This window comes from Triturus cristatus, chromosome 2_1, assembly GCF_964204655.1.
Source record: "Triturus cristatus chromosome 2_1, aTriCri1.1, whole genome shotgun sequence".
In the NCBI taxonomy this organism is placed as follows: Eukaryota; Metazoa; Chordata; class Amphibia; order Caudata; family Salamandridae; genus Triturus; species Triturus cristatus.
This window is the reverse complement of record NC_140581.1, coordinates 841,671,151-841,685,716: the sequence shown is the minus strand read 5'-3', so window position 1 is coordinate 841,685,716 and position 14,566 is coordinate 841,671,151. Positions and strand designations below refer to the sequence as shown.

Below are 14,566 nucleotides of genomic sequence, written 5' to 3'. Positions count from 1 at the left end.
CCTTCTCTGCTGTAAAACATCTTATTAAAAGACTGGTTCTATCACTACAGCTGTTCCTCTTTCATTTATTAGTCATTTATCTGTTCACATCTTATTTGGGCTTAACAATTCAACTCATACACTGCACAAATATACACGCGTTTGAGTTAATATTTTTGTAACTGATTTCATTTTAGGTAGGAAGGAGGCCAGATGAGTCGGTTGACACAAAGATGGCGGTTGTGCATGTATACGAAGAGGGTGACATCTTTATATATTTTTATACAAAATTGGAAACTATTCAATAGTGGCTACCCATGTATGTGGCATATACTTGTAATAAAAATGAACACAACATTTAACCATCACATACTCCAAATGATAATGGGCGCTAAATCCATTAGTCAACTGTCTTCATCAATTTTCATCACACCAGCTTGCCCAGACCAGGAATACTGGCTTTGCAAATGCCTGTATATTTTGTTGTCAGCAACAATATTAAATTATACATGCAAAATGCACATATGAAGAGACATGAACAGCCCTGTGACAGTGATGGGGAAGCTGCCAGGTCATTGCAAAAATAAGAATAAATAATGAAACAAACAAACATTAAACGCCTAAGTGAGTTTTTGCTTCATGATAAGGCACATATTAAGTTTTCTCCGGGATATGAAGGAGAACCTGGAAGGAGTCAGAGACATGCTGGAGAGATTTGGCTGCTTTTTGGGCTGACGGTTAACTGGCAGAAGTCCAGACTCTTCCCTACAGCATTGAACAGAGACCCATCAGTCGGGTTGGAGAACCTGCATTGGGACCTCCGCTGCCTGACCTACCTGGTGATTAAGGTCTACCATGTTCAGGCTGACCTCTTAGATGGCAATGTGGGACAGGCCATCAGGTCCCTCTGATCTTCTGCAGATTTATGTAAGACACTGCTGCTCTCAGTAGAGGGCCGCGTTGTCCTCCTAAAGATGGTGGCCCTGCCACGTTCCCGTTATTTCTTTGGAACGTTCCCAGTCTGGATCAAGAGGGCAATGTTTCGAGACCTGGATTACCTAATTATTCCCTTTATATGGGGAGCAGGCTGTATACGAGTGGCACTAGGTACGATGCAAAGCTCTACAGCAACAGATGGACTGGCAGTCCCTGACTTTGAGACGTACCATATAGCAGCCCGGCTTAATTGGTTGGTCTAATGGCTGCCAACCAGGAGAAACCCTGCCAGGACTCAGAGTCCATTCACACCATCTACAAGCCTCACCAAGGTGTTGTTGAGAGTGAAACGATCCCTGATGGGAGAGCCAGGAGTTCCGGGTGATTACCCGATGCTGGCACAGGTGCTTGAAAAAAACAAGTAGAAAAATTCCGTACTCCCAAGACTTACCACTCGTCACGTTAAAACATCTGCCACACGGGGGACGCTGGAGAGACATGGATACATGGATGGGCAACCAAACTGGGGAAACATTTAGAGACTCAGAACTGCTACCGTTTGAGCAATTCGGTGCAGACTTTAATTTACCGCAGGGACACTTTCTTTCTCACAGAGCATTTACTACAGCGCTAAAGAAGCACCGGGGCATTGGCTCCTGTGAGCGACTTGAGCTCAGGAGCTGCAGATATATGTGGCTCTATCAGCAGGCACCATTTAATGAGTCTCTTGCTTCGACAGGACAATCCGCACTGACTGTCAGCGCCCGCTGGAGCACTTAAGAACACAGTGGGAGGAGGATCTGGGCATTCATATCTGTTGCAAGGACTGAAATATGATACTAGAACAGGTGCCAAAAGTCTCTAGGAATGTGCGTTTCAAATTAATTAACTATTATGTACTACACAGATCGTACATTACCCCTGAAAGGATTAGAAGATACTTTCATATAGCTGAGGCGGTCTGTCCCAGATGCAGGAAGGAAGGGGCACATATGAAAATAAGTTACTTACCTGTCACTGCGGTTATCCAGTATTGGTATCTTACATAGATTCACATGCTTGAATCATTCTCCGTCATCAAGATGGAACTGCCACAGTAAACGAATCAAGCAGTATGCAACAAATATCATAGGCTATAATGGCCGTAGCCTACCTATGTCCTTAAAACTGGATACAACTAATCAGCTCTCAGCACCCACTAGAACACTCCCAGCAGAGACAGATTCCCTCAGATTTTCTAAGCACAAGTTGGAAGAAAGTATTCCATAAAACCAAAGAGAGAAGCCTCTACGAGGAGGAGGGTGCGTTGCATGTGAATCTATGAAAGATACCAATACTGGATAACAGCAGTTACAGGCAAGTAACTTATTGTCTTATCCAGTATTGGGGTATTTTTCATAGATTTACATGCTAGAATCAGAATAGCAAACCGTATCCTAAGAGTTCGTACTCTCGGTAGTGGAGGGAGGGAGACATGTAAGATATTCATTCATATAGACAGTGTATCAAAACAAACATCTGTAAATATCTAAATACCTGTCCAACCCTATAACATTCATAATATTTATACTATGGAGAAAAGAAACATTTATACTTGGCTTAGACTATTACTTAGTTTCTCTCTAAACCCCCCTTTTAAAAAACATTTTTAGAAACAAAGTAATGCCATGCAATGCAATGCCAATAAATTAGAATGTATAAAATTCATCTTCACGAGATAGAGGCACACCTTAATTGAAGAGATGGCACAGTGCCGCTTGGCCCACAGTTGCATCTTCACGCTGCGTAGATAGCAGACAGTAGTGCTGCGTGAAAGTGTTGACACCTTTCCATGTAGCAGCACGGCAAATCTTGTCCAGCGTTACTCCTGCAAACAGACCTGCCGATGTAGACACAGCTCTGATGGAATGTGCTTTAGTCCTTGTTAAAGGCTTGTTACCCTTGTCGTGACAGAATTGGATTGCTGTAGAGACCCATCTGGAGATAGTGGCCTTAGAAACTGCCGTTCGTTCCCGGTCCTGTCCGTAAACCACCAATAACTGAGGAGTCTTTCTTATGTTTTGGTCTTTTGCAAATAGAATTTGAGACATCTTTTCACATCTAGCATATGCAACGCTTGCTCTGCTAGCATAGATGGATTTGGGAAGAAAGATTGGAGTATGAATTGCTCGTTAAGATGGCACTGTGTCAGAACCTTTGGAATAAAGGTTGGGTTTGGTCTTAGAGTGACAATTTTCTGTGAAATGAAGAAATTATTCTTTGTTGTAAGGCCTGAGTTTCGCTAACTCTCCTCATGGAAGTAGGAGCCAAGAGGAGAGCTACTTTCCAAGTCAATAAAACTTTAGTTCAGGCTTTGTGAATTGGTTCAAAAGTTTGCCTCATCAATTGCGCAAGGACTAAGTTGAGTCTCCATTCCGGAGGGGGCAGCTGCACCGGAGGGAAGGCGCGAAAGAACCCCTTCATGAATTGCTTCACTAGACTTGAGGCACAGAGACCATTAGTAGTGAGAAACAGAGGTGAGGTGCGCCTTAACTGAAGAGAATGTGAGACCTGATTTTGCAAAGCAGAGGAATCTGCTTCCAAGATGCTTTAAACTGGTGTAAGTTGTTCCTTTGGCACCAGTAGCAGAACCGTGTCCACTTTAGTTGGTACTTATTAGTGATTTCGACTTTGGATCTTGCAATGATATCTCTGCATTCCTGTGAGATAAGAACTCAGGAGCCAGACATGCAAGTGAAGAGACTCTGGGTCTGGGTGACATACTTGCCCCTTCTCTCTGGTCAGGAGAGATGGTGATGGTTGTAGGCGTATGGGTTTCGATTCTGACAGCAGAAGTAGTTCCGGGAACCAATGTTGCCTGGGCCATCATGGTGTTATCAGGATGAGAAGACAGCTGTACGTTTTCAACTTGGTTAGAACCCTGGGAATTAATGGAATGGGGGGGCAAAGCATAAACATATATATACCTGACCATCTCATTGAAAGGGTATTCCCCCATGACCCTGGGAGAGGGAACCTGCTGCCATAGGACTGGCATTTGGCCTTCTCCCTCGTGGCAAAGAGATCTACGGTTGACTTTCCCCATATCTGAAACAGTCTATCGAGCTGGTGCTGTTCCAATTACCATTCGTGGCAACTGGACTGTGCTCTGTTTAACACATCTGCTAGCGTGTTGTTTAGCCATCGGACATGCTTGGCTCTGAGCGAGATCCTGTGTAGCATTGTCCAGTCCCAAAGCTTCTGCACTTCCTGTGATATTGTGATGGATATGGTTCCCCCTTGCTTGTTGGCGTAGTACATGATGGTTGTATTGTTCGTGTGAACCAGCACGGAGGAACCTGCTATCCTCGGCAGGAAAGCCTGAAGAGATGGGAAGATGGCCTTGAGCTCTAACCTGATGATGTGTTGTAGCCTATGCGCACTGCACCATTTACCCTGGATTTGTAGCTACTGCAGATAGCCCCCCCAGCCATCCATAGAGGCGTCAATCTTTAAAATGAGAGATTTGGGTTGTGAAACCCCCATTGCAGGGCTTCCCTCATGCATGCTGTGATCTGTATCATATCCTCAAAGGATCCAGAGACTTGCAGCCACTGACTCTGGAGTTCTTCCTGAAGAGGCCTCATCCTTAGCCTGGCCTGTGGTATCAGGTCTATTGCTGATGAACACATTCCCAGGAGCGATTCGTATGTTTGCACTGAAACTGACCCTTTTATTGACATGCTCTTTGCTAGCTGCTGCAATCGTATTGGCCTCTCTTCCGAGAGGAAAGCTTTGCACTGAATGGTATCTATAGTAGCTCCTAGAAACAATATGACTTGACTGAGAAGGAGTGAAGATTTTTCTGTGTTTACAATGAGCCCCAGAGCCCGAAACAAATGAAAGCAAGCTTTGGTAGTCTGAGTAGCTTTCAGTGACGTTGGTGCTTTGAGCAGCTAGTAGTCCAGGTATGGGAATACCTGGAGACTTTGAGATAGTAGGGCTGAGGCTACTGGGGCAAGGCACTTGGTAGACTCTTGGCGCTGACTTGAGGCCAAACGGAAGTACTTTGAATTGGTAGCGGGTACCAGCCACAGTAAATCTTTAAATAATTTTGATGGATAGGGATGTGAGTATGAGTCTTCCATGTCAAGCAAGGTCATAAAGTCCTCCTCTGTTGAGACGACGAAGATTCTCGGAGTGTTAACATTCTGAACGTTTGTTTTCGGAGGAACTTGTCAAGATTACTGAGATCCAGTATTGATCTCCATTCCCTCGATTTCTTCTTTATCAAGAAAAAACGGGAACAGAAACCTTTCCTCTTGGAGATAAAGGGACCTCTTCTATTGCTCCATTGGAGAGCATGACCTGGGCTTCTTTGCGCAGTAAATAAAGACAAGGGGGTGGGGCTCCCCTGGGTGGTGTAGTCAGTGGTCACTGAGTGAATTCTAGGGTACATCCATAGGTCACAAAGACTAACATCCGCTGATCTGTTATATTGCACGACTGATGCACATGGTTGGAAATCTTCGCACCCACGAGTTGGAAGGGGGAGGGAAGTAGGTACCCGGACCTTATCATTGCTTTCTGTTAAGAGTCATGACCTTGGAAAGGCATTCTTTTGCGGCCTCCTTGGTGAGAGAAACCAATTGGAGAAGACTGGCGGTATGTTGGAGGGTTATCATTTTGACTGTACTTAGATTGATAGGGCTGCACCCGTCGAACTCTCTGGTAACCTCCTTGATATGTGGTAAAACCTCGTCCTGTGGGGTTCTTTGCTAACCTCATTCATATGAGGTAACACCACGTCCTCAAGTCCCTCTGAATGGCACTTTCGGGTATTGTAATGTGCCTAAGGATTTCGCTGTGTCTGTATTGGTCTTAATAGCCAAGAGTGCCTCATCTATGTCCTTTCCAAACAGGTAATCCCACCATTGAAAGCCATATCTAAAAACAATTGTCTGTACTTCTGGCCTGAAGGTGGGAGCCTTCCATTATCCCGGTCTTCTCAGTATGGGGGCACCCGCCAATTGTCTAAAACCAGTATCCATAGGGCAGTTGATGGTTTCTGATGCTGCACGTTCTCCCTTCAACAAGATCTTTCTAGCCTCCTGCCTTTTTTCTTCTGGTATTAGGTTCACCAAAGCTCCGATGTCCGACCACATCTGGCAGTCATAACGGCCGATAATGGCTAAAGGGCTCGCCGCCCTGATTAGGATTGCAGCTACAGTAGAGAAGAGAATCGCCGTTCTAGAATGTCCATCCTGCGCTCCTCCTTATCGGGCAGAGTAGTTACTGAAGCGGTAGGGTTTTTGGATCTTTGTGCTGCCTGAGAAATCACCAAATCTGGTCTGGGGTGTACTGTGAGGCAAGATGGGGAATCCTCTGGAGCTCTATATTTTTTATCAGTTTGTGGAAGTACCCGAGGTACGGTTGCAGGTGTTTTCATAATCTTGACTCCCACTAACCATATATAGTCGATGTGTACAGAGCGCACAGACTTCCTTGTGTCCTCCTCAAAATCATACAGGAAGCAGTCAGTCTGCTTGACTGTAATTGGCAATTGGAATCTGGTGGATGCTCTTTCCATTAGGTTATGGAATCCTCCAATATCCTCCGGAGGAGAATCGGATGGTAAATGTGGAGGAGGAGAGGGTGTCAGTATGATATAATCATCCCAAGATCTGGCGCCGGTAGATGATCTGGTAGCTCACCTTCCTCTCTATCTTCATTTTAAGCAGACGTATCCTCTGTGATGGGACCTGCTGCTAAGGGGCAAGGAGTAATAGTAGGTGTAACAGGGGGGTGGCACATCTAGCGGACTATGGGTATGCTTGAGGTTGCGGTCTCTCAGGTTGATCCCCTTGGGGTACAAACCTTTGCCTGTAGTCCGCCAACACTGCTTGCAGGTCTTGGATGAGAGAAGGTGGCAGATGGTCCAGGTCTCTAGGACACGGTTCTGGTTGAAAACCATACAACTGGTAGTGACGAGGTGGGGCCACATAGCTCTGTTGATAATACTGGTCTTCATCATAGTAATCCTCATCTTGACATTTTAAATGCAGCTCTGAGGGGCTATGAGCTGCAACATTAATACCATAGTCGTCAGAGTCATTTATGTCCAAGAGATGCAATGGGATTAAAGGCCATACCTTTCTGTACGCAGACATGGCTGTGCATAGAAATGTTTTGGTTACCTTAGTAATATAAGTAACCATCGTAGACGGTACAGACACAGCCAGTTGAGCAGATTCCGAAGTTGACGGTAGTGTCGTTGACATGGTTGTCGTCGACGGAGCGTTTACCGATGAGTCACTCGTAGATGTGGTCTTTGTCGACGGTATGTTCATCTACGGTATCTTCGTCGATGATATCTTTGTAGACAGAAGAATATCGACAGACGTCGATGATGTTGTCATCAACGGTGATCCCAACATCAGTGGGCCTTTAGAGAGTGAGACTCTCGTCAATGGTATGGGATCCAATATTGCTGTCATCGTTGCAGTTGCTGTCTTCAACTGTGCTGACGATGTAATGCTTGTCATCAACTAGTGTGGTAACACCGTCAACAATGGTTTTTTGCTAGATTTATGCCTCAAAGGGTCTGAAGAAGAGGCTCTTGGACAGTCTTTGTCCTTTCTAAAAAGGTGTAGTAGACACAGATAAAGCAGGCTCTGAGGAGTGCTTCCTTTCTTTCTCATTTTTTGAGTCCTTGGTCCAATTAGAAAGTTTGTGGTGTTTCCTACCTTCTCCAGAGAAACTGTCCTGCGACCTAGCTCTTCTGTAAGACTTAGAGGATTTATTACTATCTTCCTCTGAAGAAATTGCCTGGTCTAGAGCCACAATAACAACCTTCCTTCTCTATCCTTGAGAGTCTCTGAGGAAAAAGGAAGGCACAGGTTTTACATGGACCGAAAAGGCCTTTCTTGGCAGACATGATGTCATGTTTGTAGAAAAATACAGTAGTTGTAGGTAAAGAACGAAGTAGCACTCAGGGAGACTCCCTTCCACACGACTTTATGAAAATCTGAGGGAATCTGCGTCTGCTGGGAGTGTTCTAGAGGGTGCTGACAGATGATTGGATGTATCCAACATTTGGTCCTTTTTAAAAAAAGACATAGATAGGGTATCCAAAACATGGCCTAGAGCCACGATAGCCTATGATAGTTGTTAAGTAATGCTTGATTATTTTACTGACCATGTCATGAGTGATGTAATATGTGAGGTCATAGGCAGTGCATTGCGGGGGCGTGAGTTATAGTTAGCTCAGCTAACTATAACTGCTGAATTTCACTGGTTTTGCACGAGTGAATCCTGAGCCTAACTATAACGTCCCTGTAACCTTTGTTTTTTCCAGTGAATGAATACACACCACCCCACTTCCCTTATTACAAAATCATAACAATAGCTCACTTAATTGAAATAGGTTGTAAAGAACTGCTTGACACACAGCTGCATCTTGTTTGGTAGTGGCATCTAGACATGTGTGAGGGCGTACTTTAGTTATGAGCGGCCATTCTACTTTGTTGTGGCAAAAAGCTATGGGTGCTGACACCCATCTTGCTATGCCAAAGCTTGTCCCTTGTTTTGGAGGTGTAAATGCAACTAGAAGTTGATCAGAATTTCTGAAGGTTTTAGGTCTTTCAATATAAAATTTCAGGCACCTTATGACATGCAGAGAATAAAGCGCTCTTTCTGCTCCGTATGAAGGATTCTGGAAATATGCCTTTAAGACAACAGGTTCCTTAAGGTTAAAATTTGTTTGTACCTTAGCTATCAAATGAGGGTTAATATATACAATAACAATATACGTTTTAAATTGTCAGTACAGTCTTTCTATTGTAAACACTTGTATTTCGGTAATTCTTCTAGCCGATGAGCTATGAGAAGAGCAGTCTTCCACAATAGAGATTTGATGACTGCCTTGTGTATGAGCTCAAAAGACCCTTTCATCAATTGTGCCAGGACTGTATTCAGCTGCCATGCAATTGGTGCTTTCTTTTAAAGAGGAGTAAGCTCTAAATAGCCCTTTTAAAATTCTATTATGAGCCTGTCTGACCATAAAGAATTTTGATTCCAGGATCTCCAGAATCTCAACACTGCTGCCAGATGGACCCTGATTGAACTATGCATTAATCCGGAATAACTAGGCTGAGGAGGTATGGTAATTATTGTTATTATTATTGCATTTTTGAATTCCTTCTATTGGGCTGTCTGGAGAAAGGCACTGTAGGGGGAGGTCGATTGTGCTGAGTGAACTGTTGCATTATCCCTGCTATTGGTGAAGAGAAGGGTGATTTCTGTTAGATTGATAGCCTCCCCTGAAGGTGTATTGACTTCCACCCTTAGCACCACGAAATGACTAAATCCGGCATTGCTGGAGAACTCCTAATGACTTGCGGTTTCCATATCAGCCTTTACTGATTGAAGCACATCAATATGCTTTCCAAAAAGAGCTTCTCCATTATACGAAATTGCCAAAATTTGTGACTATCTTGGGTCAAAACGATGTTCCTTTCAACCAGTCTTGCCGTCTTAAGACTATTGCCCCAGCTTTTTGCATGAAGCCACTCAATGTTATATTCACTGCTGTATTAATTTTTGATGATGTCTTCTCTCCCTCCTGAAGGGTAGCTTCTACTTCTTGGTTTTTGTCCCCTGGTAGATATTCAATACATTGTGTTAAATCTGACCACATCTGATGATCATACCTGCCCAGTATGGCTAGTGCATAGGATGCCCTTATGGTAATAGCTGCTATGGGAGAAAAACGCTTTCTGATGTTATCCAACCTCCTACCTTCTTTGCCAGGAGGAACTGATCATGGCATTGTAGGAATTGTTGACCGCCGCTGCCTGCATAACTATCAAATCTTGCTTCGGATGACCTATTAGACAAGGTGGAGAGTTGTCTGGGGCCTTGTATTTCTTGTCATGTCTAGGTATTACTGCTGCCACAGTAGCAGGGTTTTTCATGACCATAAGGACTTCAGCCCAAATATACTCCACTATTGTTATATTCCCAAGTTAGGCCCATGTAGCAAAGCAGCTTATTTTTCACATTGTACTCACAAATAACATTTTTAGTTGAGACGTTTTGCGCATATTTGCATGCACGACAATGTTGGATTAGTTTCCTTGAAACTAAACTTGTTTTCACATCCAGCTTTGCACAACATTTATCACAACGCCCTAAAAATCATGTACAAAGGCTCATTTCGTACTATGAACAAATGTCAGCACCATCTTCATCCATGTGTCGACAGGGCTATCTACATAACCATAACATTGCTAACCTGTACGCACATCGCAAGGCTGTTTTCTATAATAAAAGATGAGCATCCCCGATAGATTAGCAGAGGAGGCCCTTCTGCTGACACCGAGATCCTTGCATGCTAAGAAATCACCATGCAGCCGTCTGACATCTTGTGAGGGATGTCGGGATCGTGACCAAGACGGGGTCCTTTACTCTATCCTATTAGGTAATGGGGTTGGTTCGTCCCTTGGGCTGATACTTGGTTTTACACACTCTATAATAGGGTTTGCATTGAGGGAGTACGCTAGATTACTGCCTTGTATTATATGCCTGCATATATACATTGTTTCAGCACCATGCTAGTACTATATCTACTCTTTACGCTGTTGGTGCATGTAATCATGTTTATTTGCTCCTGTCTACTAATCATTGCAGCACACGTATTTTATGGAAGAATTACATTGGCTCAATAAATATTATAGAAAACTGTATATTTCTCTGCGAATAAGTAAGCATGAGTGACTGAGCGAAAGGTTCTGTACTGGTTCCACGATCCCTGAGGGGTCAGGGTTGTCATGTTCAGTAGTTGCCAGAAAACTATTTGCTCCCTGATAGGTTAGGGGGGGCATACGGTGGCACTGTGAGCTAGCTGGTCTATAGACCAACATATTCTGTGGTGGTGTCCAGAATCAGTCTTGGCACCAAGCCCCTCGTTTATGTTGTCCAAACAATGCACAGATCCTATGAATTTGTAGGAACTACACAACACTATGGGTATAGATCTCTCACATTTCCTTGTTGCTTCGTTGAAATCAAATAGGAAGCAGTTTGTTTGTTGAAAAGATAAAACAGATCAAACATTTTAGCAGCCCTTTCTAAGAGAGCATGGAAACCCCCAATATCATCTGGTGAGTGAACTGACCTCTGGAGGCGTTGGAGGAGCCGATATTGGTGCAACATAATCGTCCCATTCGCTTCCCTTATTATGAGGTATTTCACCTTCTTCAGGCCCTTTATACTAGTCACCCTGAACCACATCATCATCATAAATAGTAATTGGTTCCAACTGTCTTGGTTATGGAATAGCGTGTTGCTGTGCAGCAGGGCTCTTTTCCTGTGTCATTATCCCAGGAGACTTTGATGAAATACCGGCTGGAGATGTTAGATTTTGTTGCTGCTGTTTGGGTGTAGTTCCCCTTTCCGGTAATCTCTTATATGAATCACTAAGCATCTGGCAAAGGTCTGTTGTCAGAGCTATAGGAACCTGCATCACTTGGTCCTGAAATGCCAGTTCATTAAAATCTTCATAGGATCTTCCTTTGTCATGGCGCCTCTCTCTAAAGGAGAAATCCCTGTGAAAGTAAGTTGCCTCATACAGATCATATTCCTCATCCGTTTCCAGCCATTTTACATACAGCTGTGATCGGATACTTGCAGCCCTGCAAGGGCCACCATACTCATCCACTTCAGTACCTCCTATTTCTAGATGGCGTACTAGTGGTCAAGAGGAAACCTTGCTTGGTGAATTTTTGTTCTGGTCTTATTAAAAGCCCAGAATTGTCTGTTGGCTGGCCCGTTAACAGAGCTGTCTTCGAGGCTATAAACTTAATCCCTGTGTCTCAGCCGTAGGTGACATGGTCACAGTCGGTGCAGCCGTCGACTGTGAGGTCAGTGGAGCGGTCACCAACAAAGGCATTGATGAATCGTCTGTCGACTGTGTTGACGGAGCAGCTGTTTTCAGTCTCAATGACGAAGCAGCAGGAAACTGTCCAGTCTACGATGAAAACATCAAGATCAGTCTTGATGTTGAAGATGCAGTCGATACCGTGTCAGTAGTTGTCATTGTGGACATAGACATCATAGCCGTAGAGGGTTTTGCTGCAAGCATGTGTATTCTTTGAAGAGGATCTGGGATAGGCTTCTTGATATCTACAGAAACTAAGGCAGTTTCAAAAGGAGTGGAAGGTTCTGACCTTAGTTTCTTTGGCTTAGGGGATCCTGGAGGTGTTCTATGACTCGACGACTTCTTATCCAGACTTTTCACAGGCTTTCTTTTTTCTGTTCCTTTTGATAATTTCTTAGGTGGCTTCTCTTCCAACTCTTTGTCATGTCCGTCTTAAGGATTTTTTAAAAATCTAGAGTTAGTGATTCTTCCTCATTAGAGACTAGCGTTTCAGTAACTTTTCTCTGATAAAGCCATAAAAGAAGGCTTGCTTCTCTTTTTTTAGTGTCTAGGCAGAAAATGTTCTGCAATATTTGCAGTCCATAGGTTTATGATTAGGGTATAAACAATACAGATAATCCTTGGGAAGGTCCTCAGAAAAAAGCCTCATCTTGCAGCAAGACTTACAGGGCCTAAATAAGTTATTTTTGGATCCCTCTGACATGTTGGATTTCTATCAGAGTAAGGTACAGACAGAGTTAGAAGTTCTGTAAACAGAAATAGAGTTCAACTGAAGGTCACTGGAGGTGACAGAAACAGTTTTCCAGCATAACTGGTCAGAGCTCAGAGAGACTTCTACATGACGTGTGGTTAGAAATCTGAGGTGTGGCGACTCTCGAGGACTGGAATGAGGCAGAGGCTGCTTTCTCATTGGCTGGAGTTTGGTTCTACCTAAAATGATGTGGATTGGTATACAATCCCACAGGTTTGTGCTTTACAGTTTAGTGTTTTTCATTTACAATGCTAATTAGAATTACTGAGGGACTCCCACCTCAACAATAAGGAACATTCAAGCATGTGAATCTATGAAAGATTCAATAATAGCAGAAAAAAATAAACCAACCTGGTGCTGAGGCTACATACAGATCCAAAATATTTTTCAGACTATGGCAAGTAGTACTATATTTTGGAAGAAAATAAATAACAGAAGGGAGCAAACAATTTTCAAAGAAGAAGAAAATCACAGCATTAGCAATTTAGTTTGTTGGCAGAAAATGTATTCACATAAAAAATGTTTACCTTGGTGAAAACCTTCATTATGTAGCACAGATACTTCACTCTAGGGTCAAAGGCTGCATAGGCAGCTAGCAGTCGTGTGTTATGCAGGGCCTACAGTGAGATACAAGGACATCAGATTACAGAGATTTAACCAGCAAGATGTAATATTCCATAAGCTGCCTAAAACCTCAATAAACATACTACAAAATAAGAAAATAATTATACATGTCTAACAAATAAGCCACTGTTCACACAAACAAGGGGCAGTAACTTAGAGAGTCACTCTAGTACTATCACCATATCCTAAACATATTTTAAACATAAAAAAGTACCAGAAATGGAGTTCCTGGTTCAGTTTTTGTAGTTATCTAGAACAGGTAAACCAGCTGGTTTTCACTGATCTTAACCCCTTGAGTGCCCATGACGAGATGGTCTCGTCATGGGCCGCGGTTGCGCTGTGCCCATGACGAGACTATCTCGTCATGAACCCCGCCCGCTAATTCAACGCCCGGCACAGGGCGGGGAAAGGGCGGGGCACACAAGGGGTTAAAGGACCATGAAGAAATCAGTGAAAACTTATAAAGTAAGTACAAAAGCAGTAGGCATCTGTGATTGCATTTTGGGATTTTTAAAGCGCTTACTATCCCTGTGTGGAGAGCTGAAGCGCTTATGCACATGGGTAGCATGTTACACCATGAGAGGTATTTTATTGGAAGTTTGTTGTTTTTGGTTTGAGCCCATGTGGGTATTGCTTTCATGTCCTGCATGACTGAACAAAGAGGTGTCCTTATTTTGTCTTGGGGTTTACAGTGTGATGGATGATGCTTGTAACAGATAAAAACACATATTTAAAATTCTTTCAGTACCGATTAACTTCATAGCCCCTTCGAAGTTAAGATTTTCCTTTGACCCATTTTTGGGCTGGTTGAAGAATGTATGGGGATACAACACAGTTAGCTAGTTACAGGAAGGAGAAGGTTGGAGATTTGCTGGATGATTCGAATTACTGTTATTTGATGGATTATTAAATAGCAACAGAAAAGTTCAAAATTGGTCTAGACAGTGTCATAACAAAGGGGCCCCAGCAGCAGAGCACCCTGGTGTGACAGCTCCTGACTTAGTCCAGAGGGGGGTCCCTCAATGTTTGTTACGCTAGTGGGTCTAGATCTGCATGAATGGAATAGGATTACAGCTCGCCATTTCACAAGCTGTGAGGCAAATTTCAGGCACTACAAATTGTTGCCCACCTTGCTGTTGAGTGTGAGCTCTTAGTAGAAGATGGTGGAAAAGCGGTAAATGAAGTCGGTGGAGATATCGCTCACAAGTCGTGTTTACAGAAATGTCTATTCGTAGGACAACTACACTTTAAATAATTTGTATTATTATAATGTGTGTTGTTGTCTGCCTATAATCAGATTCCTCAATCACACAAAAATATAAGACCTGGAAACAGTAAGTAATGCCTTAGTTTAGAAC

General features: G+C 43.3%; 1 protein-coding gene across 1 annotated transcript in view; it reads right to left on the bottom strand.

The window, feature by feature from the left end:
• TUT7 (terminal uridylyl transferase 7) overlaps positions 1-14,566 on the bottom strand; it is a 1,376,479-nt gene that overhangs the window by 352,436 nt on the left and 1,009,477 nt on the right. The window contains exon 18 of the mRNA XM_085632922.1: positions 13,112-13,201. Within this exon, the coding sequence (XP_085489048.1) occupies positions 13,112-13,201 (90 nt within the window). The remainder of the gene's footprint in view (positions 1-13,111; positions 13,202-14,566) is intronic.